The sequence below is a fragment of the Rhamphochromis longiceps genome, linkage group LG22, assembly GCF_057381845.1.
Source record: "Rhamphochromis longiceps isolate RC_006_pf linkage group LG22, R_longiceps_female_GT1.1, whole genome shotgun sequence".
NCBI lineage: Eukaryota > Metazoa > Chordata > Actinopteri > Cichliformes > Cichlidae > Rhamphochromis > Rhamphochromis longiceps.
Genome location: NC_140577.1, coordinates 9,753,867 through 9,771,900, shown reverse-complemented (window position 1 = coordinate 9,771,900; position 18,034 = coordinate 9,753,867). Strand labels below are relative to the sequence as shown.

Below are 18,034 nucleotides of genomic sequence, written 5' to 3'. Positions count from 1 at the left end.
CGGTACTGAATATGTAGGAAGAATGTCCATCAGTAATGTAATTCTCATGCTTTACACTCATCTCCATGATGCAAGCAGCTCTAAATTTTGCAGACTCGCAGCACACTTGGACAAGCATGCTCATTTTTTAACAAACTGAATGTTTAAATCCATCAAAAAGCCAAGTCACAATATCATTTTTCTGGATTTAATGGTATTCATCCTCTTCAGTCTGACCATTAAAAGATCTTCTTTTAAAGTGATTTTGATGTTATGGAGTTGGAGTAAAAATCCACAGGCCCTGTGCTGTGCAAAAACATAGAAACACAGTGGGGTTTTTTTTTAGCAAGGTTAAAACAGTTAAATCAGTTTATTTCTTCCAGAGTTTTAATTTTTTAATTATAGTCAACTCTGTGTTTTTTGAACAGTGTCATTATTAGGTATACAGAAACATTAAGAGTTTGTACTCTAATGGTTGTAAAATTAAGATATCTTAAAGTTGATGGAGTGTTAAAGTTGGCCGGGAGATGCAGATTTCAAGCTGACTCGGATGTGAGGAAAATCTTTGAAAAGGTAAAATATGTTTTCTATTTTCTAATGCAAACTTACTGTAAGTATACGAGTGAGCTGCGCATCCGATCGGAGATAAAACTGTACTAAATCCCGAAAACAAATTATTTCTTCCCACGGACAGGACATAAGCAGGAGGTTAATCTGAAGGATGTTTGCGTACGCTTTGAGCAGATTACCAGAAATAAACCACGAACGGGGCCCAGCAGGAAGGCTTTGTTTGTTCATCAGCAGTAATCTGAGGTGTTTCTTGGCTGGACCGTACCGACAGACAAACTTTAGCAGAACGACTCTCCCCGACGTATCATCTCACAGTGTGATTGCTTTGCATGCAGAATGTGAAACAGACACATGTAAGTCCTCATCTGGAGGCACACTTTTCTATGTTCGTTGTTGAATGTTAAAAGGGTACATCATTGATTCAGTTCAGCTTGTACTCTGTGCGAAATAAGCTGGGGTTTGTTTTTGGGTTGTTTTTTTTCTCAAATTACTGCAAAAAGTCATCTCATGCCGATGTTGGATCTGCTGCACTAAATGTGTTTTATTCGCACCTGCTGAATTTATCGGGCCATCTTTTTTTGACCTCCTGTGGGAGGCAAATTAAAATCAAGCACACCCAGGTGCCAGCAACGTCAAACCACTGAAAAAAATCTGTTGTCTTGTCTTGTTTTGGTTTTCGTTTTTTGGGTTTTTTTTTTTTTTTTTTTTTTTTGGAATAACAGCCAAATTGTTCTGATGGACTCATCTTTTTTTCTTTTTCTTTTTTTTTTCTTTTTTTTTGTCTCCAAAGCTCCTTTTACAGTTAAAAGGAGGACACAAAAATGTTGCGTTGTCTGCTGTTACGTTTGGGATTTGTTTAGATGCAAGTGAACTGACCTTGAGTCCACTGTGAAGGCAGAGATAAATGAGGAGAAACTGTTAAATGAAAGGGGTGTAATTGTTTTTGTTTTTAATATTTTATTATTAATAAAGTTTTAGTGAAGGATGACCCCTTCTTTTGTTCTGTGATCCTGCTGATGCAACTGGATAATGTGTAAATTAAAGTTAAAAAACAAAAAAACAGTGTTGGCTTGTTCTTGCTTTGTGTAATCTGAACAAAATTACCTCTGATTAAGGTAAAAAAAAAAAAAACTTTTATTCTTTTTTTTTTCTCTGTGCTTTCTCTGTGTCTTTGTATTAGTTGTTTTTCTCCACAGCCTGCACAATTCAAAGGAAACTCCTTTGTGTGATCTGAGAAAACTTTGTGGGAAAAAGTTTTGCCTGGATAAAACTTTTGAGGAGTTTGTTTTACTCTGAAATGGAGATGAGTCATTTTTTTATATTACACAAAAATTCTGCTTCATCACCTGGTTGGGGAAAAAAAATCTAATTTCTTTGTTGCGCGTTCATTACATATTATAGGGTTGGTATAACATTTACTTTTCTGATTACAGGGGATCCAAACACCCATGTATCGGACTGATCCTCTGGTTGGTCTTTTCATTTACTTTTATAAGCCTGCTGCCCTCGATGGTTTGTCCTTTGCACATTTTGGGAGATAATGGAGTCCTTAAAAGATTATAATCGAGATCTCCCTTCTCTGTCCTGTTATTCCTCCTCACTGTGGATCGATGCCTGTTTATAACACTTCCTATCACTGGATGGATATTTATTTTTAAGACTAGACAAGTGACATGTAAGATAAATACAAATGTGCTTTTAGGTGATCTCTGTGAAAATGGGACTTCTTTTTTGAAATCTTTATTTCGGCCAAAAAAAATAAGGTAAATAAGAAGACAGGATAAATATTTGCATGTTTTCAACGTCTCTGCAGTCAAAGTTTTGCTTCTTTTCTCAACTATTCGCAAATACAGTGTCTTAAACATGAAATGGGACAAATCATGAATGTGCAGCTGACAAATCTGTGTGATGCTATCATGTCGATATGGACCAAGATCTCTCAGGAATGTTTCCAGCACCTCCAATTTCACATGAATACAGTGTCTTAAACATGGGACTATAGAGAATTTATATTTATGTTATCATAATGTTTGTTTGTTTGTTTTTTCACTTAAATTTGAGTTAATTCGCAGAAGTATGATAGTGACTCTGACCACCAGCTTTCTTCAGTGAGTGAATGAGTGTGTGGTGCTGATGATCCACAGCCACACTCCAGGATGGGGGCCTCTCAGGAAACCTGGGAAAGACTCAAAGAGGCTCCAGCTCCAGCAACACTTGTAGTGTAAAGAACAGCTTTATCACTTGACCAAGTAATAATTAATACTTGGCACGACAAGTGTTGCTGGAGCTGGGCCTTTTCAGATTCTCCATTCACACTGGAAGCAGGTGAAGTGCTAAAAGCATCTTTAGTGACTCCACACAGACCATATATAAATATATTTGTTTGTTTGAATATTTGTGGGAATAACTAAGGGGGGTTATTATATCCCGTTCTGTATAAAACAAACGCTAGATTGTTTGGTTATAACAATAAGAACCCTTAGTTGTCGCCCTTATTTGAATCAGTGAAGTCACTTCATTGCTTTTGTGCACATTTACACAGTTGTGTCCATGTTTTCTGTATGTGTGACAGCTTTTTTCCAGTCTGTAAAGTGGGGCAAACATGCCCAGACAAGAAAAAACGCACCACATGAAATACACAACTCTGCGTGTTTTTCCTGCAAATGTTCGGAGGAACATCTCCTTTAGAGGCGCTGCCTCTTCTGTTATTTTTATGATGTCATATCTCACTGCCTGCAGATATGTTGTTACGAGGGGAAGAAAAGTACTTAGTTCTTCTATGTTTTCCCCTCTGCCTCTCTTCGTATATTGCTGCCCTCTGCCTCTCGCACTCCTTATATGGGAAAGGAATTAGTTGCGCGAACAAGGGCGGAAACGTGGCGCGGTGAGCGCTGGGTAAATTCAGCGACATACAGGAAGAAAGAGACGAAGCCCAGTCTGCTTACTGCACACTCCCACAGCAACGACAACATAAAGGACCGAATCACTGCTCGACCAGTTTAGCAGGTAAGCAGCCGGTGTGCTGTCCTTTTTGGTATTTGCACTGCGGGGTTTGTGACTCGATTTACGGCTTTCTGCAGAAGCGGAAAATCAAATCTGAGACGAGAGAGAGAGAGAGAGAGAGCGCACAGCCGCTTCCTCCTTCACCGAGAATCATTCAGAAATTACATCTTGAGTTCGGTGTGATGCTAACGCAGCCGGCTAGCCGAGGTTAGCCGCAAAAGCTGACGCTGGTCTGACTTAAATCGTTAACATGTCTGCAGCCCTGTAGTCAGCCTTTACTTCGTCTTGCTGTGCTCTCTTATTAAAAGTGGAAACTTCTCTTTTTAGTCTTTTTTTCTTCCCTTTCCTCCTCTGCAGAGTAGTGCAGCATTAGCTGACACAGGGAGGGGTGTGTGTGTGTGTCTCAGAGGAGAGAGAGAGGAAAAAAATCCAGGAAATAGTCAAACTGACAGCAGACGCTCAACGGCAGGGAGGGGACGTATAAAAACACCACCCCAGCTTTTTTAAATATGTGTCGACTTTGAATAAGGTGGTGTAATTAAAAAAAAAAAGAGGTTTATCTGGGGTTACGTTAGCTAGCTCTGGTTGTCGGCGTTGGTGTTGTGGCACATTTTGTACCCCCTTTAAATAATTTCTAAGCGGTGTAACGGCTCTTCAGGACGGCTTAACGCTATTTCCTAATCTGTAACTCTTCAGGACACTATAACGTTACTTGAGAAAGGTGTTTCTTAACCTCAAGAGCCACGAGTACACAATAAAACTGTTTAACTGAGGTTTGAGTGGTGGGGCTAAAGTTGTAACGGCTAGCTTTAGCCGGTGATCGCATTATCAGCAGCGGCTTGAGCGCGATTTGTTTGAGCTTTGAGCCCACCGAAGTAGGTCTGGGAGGGCGCCCTGCTTTCCATGTCTGCCACGGTTACAAACAGTGTTTCCCTATGCAAATAGATTTGGAAGAAAAGCTAAGGTTGCAAATGCAGGAGTGGACGCTCGCTCCTTTATGTCTGGACGTCTTGCCCCCAGGCAGACACACAAACCCTCACACAGGCCTAACTAACCTACTTCACTGCCCCTGCGTGCTGATGGGAGCTCTGTGCACAACATTTCTTCCATATAGACAACAAATGAGGTCGATGAGATCAGTTTGATAGGGTTATAGGCAGATTTCAGATTTTTAGTTACAAAGGTATTATTCATTAGTACAATACACTAGAGGACTAATGAGAGACTGCCACTCCTCATCTAAAGACTACTTGGAATTTGTAGTCAGACGTTAAGATTTTGCATAGACTGGGGTCACTATTTGCAAGGAGACAGGTAGATTCATTTTAAGCTAATTTCCCATAGTGCACTGCGTGGAAATGTACAAAAAGCTAAAGTTGCTTAAGGCAGGCTTTTGGCCACACCTGCTCTTGTTTGTGCAGTGGTTTGTTCTGAAAAACCAGCCCAAAAGGGAATAAAAAGGGGAGTAAATGCACCTGTTGGTTGTTGATAGTACTAATGTGTTTGAGTTTTAATATTTGCATAAGTTGAGACAAAAAAAAAAGAAATGCAATATGTAAACTACGTGAGGAAGACCATGCTGATTGAGCTTTATGATCACTTTACACCAAATGATTGAGATAAGAGCATGCAACAACTTTACAAAACTCCCAGTTTTATTGCAGCATCAGTCATTTGTTTGCACTGTTTGAAAGTGTGCCTTCATACTCCTGGTATGAACTACAAGCTTCTATAATTGTACATGCTACAGATTTAGCTTTAATCTAAGGAAAACAGAACTGAAGGAATGACTCCCTGGCTGCCGTCACGTCTCTGGTTTTGTCTTTGTCTGTAGCGTTTCCTTGGTGGTCAGCACTTGGCCCGAGCCTACGCCGCCACTTTGCTTTGGTGCACATAAAAATAAGCATTTGAAGTGAAGTAACTGGGCATAAAGTAAACTCAAATGTGCTTTGCTCTGGGATTTGCAATTTGCTAGATATGGATAAAGTTTGTTAGTGTTGGTGTAAACAACAGTTAGCCATCTACAGGGCTGGGTTTGTGTTGTTGTTGTTTTTTTCCAGCTGTTACACCATTTAGGGGCCGCTCCCTCCCTGTGCTGCAGGTGAGTCATGTCTCATGAGACCAGGAAGTGCTGGACTCTGGTATATGCAGGTATAAATGCTCACTGCCGTGGTGCTAAACAGAATGTGGGTCAAGGGTAGAGAGGGCTTTTGTTTCCTGCTGTGATCTAATTCATCTCAGAGTCTGCTGCACAAATTAATGCGTAACTCTCTGTGAAAGACAGAGGAAAAGGGGAAGTTTAGGTATTGTGTGCTTCTTATTCAGTCTGCTGTAAAAGGAAGAAATAGTGCAGTCTTTTAAAAATAACTTCATGTAATGTCTTGCCACCTCACCTGCTGATAACTCTATTGAATGGATTCACCTAACAGCCTCAGGGTTGATATAATGCATAACTGCCTCTCCTATTTAATGATCAGAAATCAAGTCGAAAGGCTGATTTTTAGTGATGCAGTATTTTACCTTTATTTAACCAGGAAGTCTGACTGAGGTAGGAGTCATGCAGACTCAAAGCATTATTAAAACTGCAACAAATGCAACATAAAATATCAGATCCACACATGATACACACCCACATACACAATAAGTTGGTTCTTAAGGAAAAAGACCCATGCATCTTGTTCACCATGTTCCTTATGATGGTTTTAAACTTAAACAAGCTTTTGCATTTATTTATTTTTTTTTAAGTTTAAGATGTGGGGTAAGAAAATGCTGTTGTCATCAGATCTGTCTAAAACCTCAGCAGATGAACAGTCAGCTGTTTGGAAGGGAAAAAAGAAGTATACAAAGTTAAACTAAATGGCTGCTTGAGTGACCATAACTCAAATCTCAAAATAGTTACTGATTATTTTGCTGCTGATAAACCGATGAGTGACTGTGGCTAATTGGAACAGTATTGAACACCCATTGATATGACTTCAGAGCATCTTCAGAGTGCCGCTTCTCAACATGAAGGATTTTATAAGCTGGTCACAGCCAAAAATTTAACATCTCGGTCATTTGATATGTAAAGATTTCACTGAGGAGTGAAAGTGAGATGTTGGCTGCAGCATTATCTTGCTCATTAGTGAGAGTGGTCTGTGTGGATCCATTCAGCGACAGCCAGGTATAAGGACCCGAGACTGGAGGGGCTCTCAGTGGCCCAGGTAAGGGCAGTGTCAGCTTTCAGCTGCCTCATGTAATGTTAGCCTTTCTCTTCAGGTGTGCGTCTGGATCTGTGAGTACTCCTTTATGTGTTAGACTTGGAGTCAGTTACGGTAATCATGTCTTTTGAATAGTTAAATCAGGAGTGTGCATGTTTTTTTGCTTCAAAGGTGCTGCTGACCTTAAGTTGTTTTCTTGTGCGATGTACCTGGATGTTTAAAACTCATAGCTGGGATCTCTCTGTAGTAACTCGCAACGATCTACATAGCTTTACGCAGCAAGTTCTGGCCTGCTCTTCCTCTTTTGTTACTCAACCTCAACACTAATAGGTGGATTTTTCTGTGACTTCCTTAAAGCTTGCAAATGAGCATATTTACATCTTTTGGCTCAATTTATTCAAACAGTCGAGGGTTCTGTCCTTGTGGCCGATTCGGCACAAAACCTTCATTATGTCTGTGCAGACGGTTTGATTCCCAGCTGAAATTCACTCTGTGCTGTTTCTTAATGGGAGGATTTTATCATCTCATGACATCATTGTTAGTAAAGTAGTCATTACTGTTATACTCCAAAGGTGGAAATGTGGGTGTAGGGTTGTCCAGAAAAAATGTGCCAAAATCACATTTGATTGTGTGATGCCTAAGCATCAGGCAGTGTTTTGTTTTTTTTAATTAAATATTTAAATAGCGCTCCGTTTCGGAGGAAGTAAGACAAATTAAAACAGACAAAACTTAAGAGTTTACCTGAAGTTGTTGAGCTACATGTCATCACTAATGAAAGCGCCTAACCTTTCAGAGTCCTTTCTCGTTGCCAAAGAAAGAGGCGACAATGTAACCCTTGTCATAAAAATGCTGGACAATCGGAAGCTATCTGGTGGTTGCCAGGTAGTGACTGACTGGTCTTCAGACCTGACTGAAGCTTCAGTATATGTGCAGGTGATCTATGTGAGCCAAAAAAATTCAGGCTTTAGAGTACTCTAAATACTCAGTTTTTCCTAATATTGGCTCTTGGTGACATCATTGGCTTCATAGTGTAGTTAACACATTCACCTTACGCACAAATGGTCCTGGGTTTGACATCCAGATTTTAAAATCACAAATGGTTGTGATTTTAAAGTCACAACCATAAAAAAAGGAGAGGAATAAAATGTTAAAAGTTTAACAGTGTATAGGTGTTGCTTTAGCAGCTGGTGCATTTTGGAGCAGTGACTCCGTGGATGTCCCCACAGAGCCTTGGGCTCAGGACTGATGGAATTTACACCACATGAACGCAAGCAGACAGTCGTGTACTCATGGAAACTTTAACCTGTGGTTAAAGTAACCTAGGGGTTAAGAGTAGAGGCTAATCTCTTTATCTAGTACTCCTGTGAAGCTAGTACTGTCTGGTTTGTAGCAAGACAGAAAATTCATGATTACAATTTAAATCTGTTGTTGTGGTCATTGATTAATAGTGGTGTGGAGGGTACATTATATTGAGGATGAGGTCTAATTAACTTGAGGGATTTATTTATTAAATGAATAAATAAATGTCAGCACTATGTCAGATGGGGGAAGGATCCAACTGTTTGCCGTATGTGGTTGAAATGTTAGTTGTGACCTGTAGGAGGTTGTTATGCACGCAAAATGTTGTTAAAGCTTTTAAAGTTTCTGCAAAAGCACCTGTTGGAGACCTGTTGGATTAAGCAATAAATGCTTTGTTTAGTTTTAGGAGAAAAAGAAAAGCTTCAAATGATCCGCCACTGATTTTATCCTATATTATAATTATTAATATTGATAATCAGAAACATCAGTTTTTTTGGACTGTTTTCCCCACACAGTTTCTGGACAATATTGCTATGAAGGAGTTTAAGAGCAGCAATAGAAGAGCCCTTCTATTCTATTGCTGATATTCTATTGCAACATGATCTAAACCTGAAATATGGGACTTGTTGAAGTAAATGCACACATGTAAACTTGTTTCTGGTACAAAAGACAAACATGGGCAGCATTCAGAGCACTGTTGCTGTTTTTAATTTTTTTTAAAAATTGCATTGTAGTTTTAACACAACAAAAACAGGTTCTGGGATCGCAATACTGAATAAAGTTGTTTTTTCGAATCGAAACTGATGAAGGATAAACTGAATGGCAGTTAGTGATTCAGTTTAATGTAGTTCTGCACTACAGAATTTCCCAGAGGAACCCACCCGAGGGATTAATAAAGTTCCATCTAATCTACTTCACTAATGTAGGTTCAGATTGATGCAAGCAAGCACTTCTAAAGAAATGCATCCTCCTGTCTATGTTACTGTTGACTGTATATAAATAGGACGGATCAATGATCATTTTCTATCATGATTTCTTTCTTCCTGTGTTTTAGTCCCTGGGACTTCTCTCCCAATAGTGGTAGCCAGCGTGACACAGCTAACCTTTTTATCAAACACAAAAATGTCCTCTCTTTCTGACAGGTATGGCAGAGTTGGCGAGTCTGGTGCAGCGGTTGGAGGTGGCGGTGGGCCGCCTGGAGGCCATGTCAGGCCCTGGAGGCAGCGCTGGAGGTTCAGATGGAGGAGGTATTACTGTTAAAGAATACACTGAATAATATGTGTAGAGATCAGTGAGTGAAGTTTGCATTAATACATGAAAATGTATCACTGCGCTGAAGTCAGCTTCTGGCAGTGTGGACAGCGAAACCGGAGCCTTTTTGAAAACGATGACAGATTTTAGTCATGTGATGCAGTCATGTGACCAATTAAACTAAGATAGCGGAGGGCATTATATAGCTGTTGTTTTGTTTGCGCTCAATTTTGACAGCCCTATTAAAGATTAATATCAGTTTGTAAATGCTCCAGATAGCTTTTCTTCAAATTCTTTAATTCTCACTCACTTTTGCAACTTTGTACTTTTGTGTTACTCACAGCAACAACTCCACCTCATTGTTAGTCCATTTAAAAAACTGTGCTGAAGTCAGCTTCTGAGCTCACAAAAGCCACTAGATTATTTGACTGAGTGGGGTCATTTATCACTAAAATGTTCTGATGTTGATAATTATGGCTTTCAGTCAGTTACTGTTGGCGTTTGCAGCTAGGCTTCTGCAGCGGTAGATTTAGCTGCTCTTGGTGTGTTAGCCATGGTTCACTGCAATGTGTTGCTGTGCTGAGCGTTACTTGGGGAATTTCATGCAGATTAGACCCAAGTAGTTGTTAGTAAAGATATCAGTTCCACATTAATGTAATGTAAATGGTAAATGCACTATAGCGCTTTACTTAGTCCCTAAGGACCCCAAAGCTTTATACTACATTCATCCACCCATTCACACTGGGGATGGCAAGCTACATTGTAGCCACAGCTGCCCTGGGGCGCACTGACAGAGGCGAGGCTGCCGGACACTGGCGGCACCGGGCCCTCTGACCACCACCAGTAGGCAACGGGTGAAGTGTCTTGCCCAAGGACACAACAACCGAAACTGTCCAAGCCGGGGCTTTAATCTTTACATGTATTTCTTTTTAATCCCCGTGGTCTTCTTTATCTTTGCAGCTGTATCTGCGCACGTCGAGGGCTTCGATGAGATCATCAAGGGTCCTCTGGCGGAGTACCTCTCCCTCAGCCAGAAGATAGGGGGCGACGTCCAGAAACATGTAGGTCACAAGTTCAGACATTACACATTTACATGAGGCATTGGTCACCAGTCCTACTGGAGCTGAGTTTAATTCTTTCCTAGGAAAGATGATTCCTGAAAGGTTACTTTAACTGCAGCAGCCATTGTAGAAATATTTACTGTCTACAAGTAAACGTTTCTTCTTTCCTGATGAGCACATTGCAGTGTATCTTGGTTTTTTGCCTCCACCTGCAGATCAGAAGAGCAGGTGCAGCCTGTGGAAGGACTAACGCAGCCTTTTGTTTGTGCTTCATGCAAAACTCTGCAGGGAATCTCGTAATTGCAGTTGACGCTGCTGATTTAATCGCTTCTTTTATACAGCATTGTTTTACATTTACAGTGATATTCCTCATTTTCCAAGTCCATGATTTTTTATTTTTTTTTTCCCCTGCTGGCAAGACTTGAATATTTCTAAATATGAAGCCCCTTGAAAGCAGTTTCTGTTAAGTGTTCGTGAAAGATGATTAAAAAATGGCACAATGATAAATTAATGTAACATTTCTTTCCCTCTTTTAGGCAGAAATGATGAAGCAGGGGTTCACCACTGAGAGACAGCTTCTCATCACAGCCTCCACTTCCCAGAAGCCCTCTGATGTGAGTTAAACACACTCCGTAAAACTTTAAGTTGAGCAAGCACCGCATTGATTGATCAATTTCAACTTTGTGCATTATTTATTGTGTTCGTCTGCAGTTTAAATGGACGAACCCTTCTTTCTTTTTCCCTCTCTGTACAGGTTCTGTGTTGTGATATTTCTGCCTCATTTTATTTCGATTTAAAAATCTGCTGTAAAGATTAAATATTCAAGCTCGGCTTAGTTGTGATGGAGAAAGCTTAGTGGGATTATTGGCCTTGTTAATTTGCTTCAGAAGTTGGAGAATTTGAAGAGGGTTTTTTTCTTTCTTCTTCTTCCTTTTTCTTTTTTCCTCGAGTTGTGACTCAATTCTATACAAATTCTTAAGTTTCAGGTATCTGCTGATATCGAGTGCTAAACTTTTGTCCTTTTTCGACTCTTCAGGCAGTTTTGACGACTCTCCTGCAGCCCGTGTCCAGCGTGATCCAGCAGGTGCAGGCGTTTCGGGAGCAGAACCGCAGCTCGCCGTTGTTCAACCACCTCTCCGCTGTCAGCGAGAGTGTGCCTGCCCTTGGATGGGTTGCCATGGTGAGTCCAGGGGCTGAGAGAGGTTAACGGGTAGGAAAAGAGCCGTTTTGGCACCACTCTGTGTATGTGGATAAATGAGTGTATAATGGGCGGAAACAGGCCTCTCTTTGATTCTGTCAACAGTCTCTGATGAGCGACGGTTTCTTGGCTGACGTTAAAGCACCAACAACAGAGCTTTGCTGTTACAGTAAATGATTCATTCATTGTTTGCTGTTGTGTTTTTTGAGACTTATGAATAATGGATCAGATTTTCAGATACACATGATGAATGTCTTCATTCTCTGTCCGCCTACCTCTGTATCCTTAAACTTCTCATTTGCTTTGCAAAACATTTGTGACAGCAGTACATATTTCAGAAGAACAGTCATTCTTTTTTCTTTATTGCTAATGAGAGCTAGACAAGGAAGCTGATTAACTGATTAATACGTCTTTATCTTAGTTATTTATTTTTTTAGTCATGTTGAGACTGATTTTTTTTTTACCTTTGGACAAAGCCTCTTTTTGCAAAGATTGTGGGTGTAGCTTTATAGCAGTAGGATGGATTAGTCTTTAATTAAAGGCTTCACTTGTGGGGAAGCAAAGATTTTAAGTTCTTAAAATGTTGAGCTTTAGTTTTATACTTCCCCTTTCTTTAAACATACCTGACTCCTCTGCATCCATTTAATCCGACTCTAAAAGACAGACAGGAAAAACCTGGCCCACAGAGTCCTAAAGGAAAACAAAACATTAAGGGGCAGGAGGCATGTCAAAGCAAATGACTGCAGTGATTCTCCACTGCTGTTTAAGTTGATTTTAATACTGTTTATTTCATCAAGTGACCTCTTTAGTGGTACATGTCAGGTAGGGATCTACCAGCAATCTAAATGCTGACATGGTGCTTGTGCTTTTAAATTGTTAGCTACAGGTTACAATTAAAATCTTACTAAGTTCAAACTTAGTTATCCAGTGTTTGCGGTTTTTGTTTGTTTGTTTTTTGTTTTAACGTTCTCTGTGGACATTTGGACTAAGTGGTTTCCCACCCATGATATACGAGATAAGACTGGCTCTATTTATCCCAAAATTTGGGGAAGTTCCTGTGTTACCGCAGCCAAGAACACTAAGTACAACCTAGATCAAAATGCTTAAACAAAGTGGACTGGACTGCTCAATATAATAAAAGCAATATGACAAAACAAACTGGCTCAGTTAGGCAAAAACTACACACAGGGTATGTTTTACGAAATGAATCTAAACCTTTTTACTTCGTGTCAGGCTCCCAAACCAGGCCCGTACGTTAAGGAGATGCAGGACGCCGCCACGTTCTACACCAACCGTGTGCTGAAGGACTACAAGGACAAGTCAGTAAAACCTCCACTATTAAAGCCTGTTTCCCTCATTGTCCGCAGCAGATGGGCCGTCCAAATTTAATTTGTATACAAAGCTGCTGGGATTTCTTCCAGTTTGTTCTTATCATTTTAAACTGTATCATATGTTTTTATTTTTTATGTTGAATCTAATAAACAAAAGGGTCAAAAGAACTTTTAAATGCAGCCAAACAGTTTGCTCGACCCATCTGTCTTCCATCCTTTCTTTTCCTTTTTCAAGTTATGGTGCCCCATGGTTTTACTGAGTCAGCACTGCCACATGATACACTGAAGCATGTCGGTGGCAGACTTCCTGGGTTTAAACTTGTAATAAAAGCCTGAAAGTGAGGCAGACTGTTTGTGCTCTCAGCTCGTGTTCACATGTCATACAGCAGGCAGGCAAATTGCACAATGAGAAAATCTGAAATAAAAAATAAAGTTGTGTTGAGTTCTAAGTAAAGGAAGAAAAACTGCTAGAGCTAAAAAACGATGCCATAAAATCATATGTCGTCTTCACAGGGACAAGGTGCATGTGGACTGGGTGAAAGCCTACATCTCCATCTGGACTGCGTTGCAGCATTACATCAAAGAGCAACACACCACCGGACTGACCTGGAGCAAGACTGTGAGTTTCCAAAGGAAGGAGGAGGAGGAGAGAGAAAAAATAAAAAAAGGAAATTACTGCAACTTGAAACATAAAAAGCAGCTCTCAAATGATCAAATGCAACCTGACTCATGAATTAACACATTTACCTTAGGGCCAGTTTTACTAATACTTTGTGCCAGAGCAAACTGGTCTTTGGCATTAGAGAAAATTGTACTGTCTGTACTTAGAGTTATAAGGTTGCATGATTTCTGCAGCTTGCCCTGTTGCATATGTATTTCTGGGACTTCCTTTCTTGTGGTGCACAATGAAGGAAAAGCAGGAGCTTTTAGGGTACAAAACAATCCTGAAACTGAACTTGAGCTCTGTTTTTGCTAAACTAAATTTAGCCCTTCAGAATAAACTTTATTTTTGTTTACACACAAAGTTGAGGCAAACACAGGGAGAAGTGGTGTAACTGCCCCTGATATGCAAACAGTCCTGTTTTAAATTATAGAGGGGAGAATTACTCCAGAGTTTGTCTCGTGAGTGTGCTCTCCTTTGTCTGCTTTAAAGGCTAAAAGTGTGTCCTTCATGACCTCATTCACCCTGTTAACCGTTTTCTTCTCTTCTTCCTCAGGGTGCAGTAGCTTCAGCCGGTGCTGCTCCACGCAGCGCTCCTGCTGGCGGTCCTCCCCCACCTCCCCCTGGACCCCCTCCTCCCGCTGACCTGAGCGGACCCACTGGCGGCGCTGGGGACGCCGGTGCTGATAATCGGAACGCCCTGTTCGCCTCCATCAACAAGGGGTCTGACATCACCCGGGGTGGGTAGCTACAGCTCCAACCAACAGTGATGAGAGGAGCTGATACTTTTTTTTTTTTTTTTTTTTTTTTTTTTCTGGCCTCAATTTTGAGGATTTGAGTGCAGCAGTAGTCATGTAGCAGAGCTACATGAATCAATACAAAAAGGCTTTGTTGATGTAAATCATATAAAGGAGTCTCTGGTCCTTCGTTCCTTTTGTTAATCATTACTCTATGTGAGGAGTAGTAATCAGTATTGATGAACCTCTCTGGACAAATAAGTTGATGGGAGAACGTGGTATGAAGGGCAGACAGTGTATTAAGACGGACCTTTTTATTTCAGTTATAATCTTTTATGCTCATTTACACTTACTAATATATGGGTTCCATTCCTTTTATTTATTTATTTTTGTTATCACATAAATTAGATGTGCTTTGGATTAAGTAACGCTCCCTCTCTCTCAGACTAACTGCATGTTTCATCTCTCCCTGACCCCTGCAGGACTAAAACATGTGTCCGATAACCAGAAGACCCACAAGAACCCCAACCTGAGGAGTCAGGGCGCTCCAGTGCGCTCTGGACCAAAACCCTTCGCTTCAAGCGCCGCCAGACCTGCTGCATCCGCCACACCAACCCGTACGCTCCCCCCTGTGCTGGAGCTGGAAGGAAAGAAGTGGAAAGTGGTACGTTGAAGGGGCCAAAATGACCAGAATAGATTTTTAAACTTGCTTCTGGCTCAGACAAACAGACCTTCTTTTTTTTTTTTTTTTTTTTTTTCTTAATTCTTTTTCTCTGTTTTCTTAACTTGCTTTCTGCAGGAGAACCAGGAGGATGCTCAGAACCTGGTGATCAGCGACACTGAGCTGAAGCAAGTGGTTTATGCTTTCAAGTGTAACAAGAGCACCCTGCAGGTCAAGGGCAAAATCAACTCCATCACTTTAGGTAAGAAAGGAAACTCACTCCTCAGAAACACACACGTCGAGGGCTCTCGTATTGCCCCTGATATAATGCCCAAACATTTATTTATATTTGCCGACACAGCCGCCATAAGTGAATAAAAGGCAGAAGAATGAGCTCGGTGCTTAGAGTCTCTTAAATATACTTATTTATTTTTCTCTGACAGACAACTGTAAGAAAATGGGCCTGGTGTTTGATGATGTTGTGGGCATCGTGGAGATGATTAACTGCAAGGATGTCAAGATCCAGGTGTGATTATTTTATTTTATTTTGTTTCTTTTCACTGTTTGTTGCATTTCATGAGATCACTGAATGATTTTTGCTGCCCCGTCATTCTTCGGCTCTTTGTAGTTTCTCTGCTGAGGATTTATACATTTTTCATGAGCTCTGTTTATTATTCATGTAGTTAAATATTGGAAACTACAAGCTGCTCAGTTTTTGGCAGCTTCACTGTCAGCTGGGTGCAGTGTTGGGCTTGAGGAGATTTGTAGAAGCTGATTGTAGATCGGCATTGTGTATCATCTACCTGATAAAGTTACTGGCTTTTAGCCAAAGGGTCTACTGTTTATTTTTTCCTTTTGTTTCCAGGTTATGGGGAAGGTCCCAACTATCTCCATCAACAAGACAGATGGCTGCCACATTTATCTGAGCAAGGACTCTCTGAAGTGTGAGATCATCAGCGCCAAGAGCTCAGAGATGAACGTGCTGGTACCCAACAAAGATGGAGAGTTTGTGAGTATCTCTGATTTCATTTGTTTAGCAGAGGAAGTTTAACGTGACACAAACAGGACCTCACCTGACTGTGATAAGAAACCTTACTGCTTCTGTAAACCTTATGGGGTATTTTTGGCTTTGTAAATGCTGTCATCACTAAGTTTTCAGTGCTGCTGCTTTTATTTAATCCTTATTTCAACCAGAAAGTCAATTGAGATTAACATCTGTTTCTCAGGGAAGACCTGGACAAGTAGGCACATACCTCAAGTTAAAAATCAAATATACTATGAAAATAAAGTGAAAGAAGTCAATCGAATAATACAAATAGAAGGAGCAGTAAGTCTTTATGAGAGCTTTGAGCTCTCCTGGGTAGACAAACACGTTCAGCCTCGTTAGGTACTTGTTAGTGTCTGTGAGGCAATCGTCACATCAATTATGAATTTCTCTATAAAAGGTCTTGGATAAAAGTCCAGCCTTGCAGAAGTTTGAAGTCAAAGTCGTTAACATGCAAACGGTCACATTGGTCCAGCGAGTAGTGTGCATTTGATCTTTTGAGCTGCTTTCAGCTTCGCATGCACGGCATGTTTAATTAGACCATGAAGTGTTCCTTGAACTGTGCATCTTTGAGCAGGTTTGTGGTGTAGTTGCTTTTAGGATTTTTGTTAAATAATGAGAACATGAGGTTAAGAGCAAGGGGGCAAAGCTCTCCCATCCTCGTTTTAGTGCTGCTAGGAACCTTTGACCAGAACAGCCCGTTTATCGAGTCTTCATCCTGAGCCGAGCTGATCAGCTGCTGACTATAAACGACAAGAATTCAAAGCTGGTCTGAAAAAGCTTGTTGATCTGACAAAAAACCCCCGTGTGTCTCTCCCTTTCAGACGGAGATCCCTGTACCCGAGCAGTTCAAGACAGTCTGGGACGGCAGTAAGCTCGTCACCACAGCAACAGAGATCGCCGGATAAACTGGGGCAGCATATTAAAACGGCCGCCCCTCCTCAACGCCATCCCCACTCGTCTATTTTAATTTTTTTTTTTTTTTGCAGAGTCCTGTCTGACTGATCGACAACCCCACCAGCTAACTCTCACACTGTACACTGAGATTCAGACCTTTCCCCTTCTTCCTTATCAGCCAATCACAGTTTAAACTGTTCCTTCTGTAAGCCAATTAGAGGGCTGCTTGCCTTATCTGGAGCAGATCCTCCAGCCAATCAGCAGGGAGCAGCTTGTCATTCAAATTAGGGTTTCCCTGCAAGCACTTGAAAAGAGTTTTGCCAACAGCTGGGAAGCTCTGTATGCTTTTTTTTTTTTTTTTTTAATTTATCTGGATGATGCTGAGCAAATTTTAGAATAGGCAATGTTGATTCCTCTGCAGCCAATCAGGCTCATTTCTTTCCCTTCTTCCTGGTCAGCTGGGGGGCTGGCGTGTTTAAGTTGTGGCCTCAAGGTTTCTCTTCCATTATATGCAATTCACTGGTGAAGCACTCGTCAAAAAGAGCCCTCTTTAAAGAGGATAAAGGCATCCATATCATCTCCACTGATGACTGCAACCATGAGACTCATAGTGGATAATGGTGTAAAACAAGTTCTCTGAGCACATAAAACCAGAGTAAAAGCAAGCTGTGCAAAAACATTCTCTCTTAAATCATTTTTAAAGCATAAATCCATCTAGATGATGATGTTTGAACGGTTTAAAGTACGTTTTCACTTAAATCTACACAGGACATTCCTGAATGAAAGGAAAAAAAAACATTCCATGTTAGGAGGCATTTAAGAAAAGTGTGATAAAGAGCAAAGATGTTGGAAGTCGGTGGAAGTGAATTTTAAAAAGTAAAGGAAAACAGACTGGAGTAAGTGATTGGAAACACCTGCTGTAATCACCTGTACAGCTATGAATAGTCTTTGAATATCAGCCTGACCATCAGCATCCTGCTCCTTCTCATGTCTGCAGCTCGCGTAGCTGTGGAGCTCTTCGCTGAATTTTCTTGTGTCTCTTGTTTTTGTTTACCACTTTAATTTCTCTTTTTTGGGGGGGTCCAAACTCAAATCTGCTCATTAGTACTGGAGACATCATTAAAAATATATAAATCCAAGT

At 40.7% G+C, this 18,034-nt stretch overlaps 1 protein-coding gene across 1 annotated transcript; it reads left to right on the top strand.

Moving 5' to 3' along the window:
• The first annotated feature begins 3,399 nt into the window (after positions 1–3,399).
• On the top strand, positions 3,400–18,032 carry cap1 (CAP, adenylate cyclase-associated protein 1 (yeast)). The gene is made up of 13 exons (XM_085396942.1): positions 3,400–3,555; positions 9,194–9,298; positions 10,263–10,363; positions 10,900–10,977; positions 11,400–11,543; positions 12,795–12,880; positions 13,406–13,511; positions 14,110–14,293; positions 14,773–14,954; positions 15,090–15,213; positions 15,395–15,477; positions 15,817–15,960; positions 16,821–18,032. The coding sequence occupies exons 2-13, from the start codon at positions 9,196–9,198 to the stop codon at positions 16,902–16,904; spliced, it is 1,419 nt and encodes a 472-aa protein (XP_085253068.1). The 5' UTR covers positions 3,400–3,555; positions 9,194–9,195; the 3' UTR covers positions 16,905–18,032.
• Positions 18,033–18,034: the final 2 nt, after the last annotated feature.

What these genes read in the sequence shown, in the direction of transcription:
- cap1 (XM_085396942.1), top strand. Translation starts at nt 9,196, where the DNA reads ATGGCAGAGTTGGCGAGTCTGGTGCAGCGGTTGGAGGTGGCGGTGGGC. An exon ending in TGGAGGTTCAGATGGAGGAG is followed by an intron (nt 9,299 to 10,262) that starts GTATTACTGTTA and finishes TTATCTTTGCAG; the next exon opens with CTGTATCTGCGCACGTCGAG. An exon ending in AATCAACTCCATCACTTTAG is followed by an intron (nt 15,214 to 15,394) that starts GTAAGAAAGGAA and finishes TTTCTCTGACAG; the next exon opens with ACAACTGTAAGAAAATGGGC.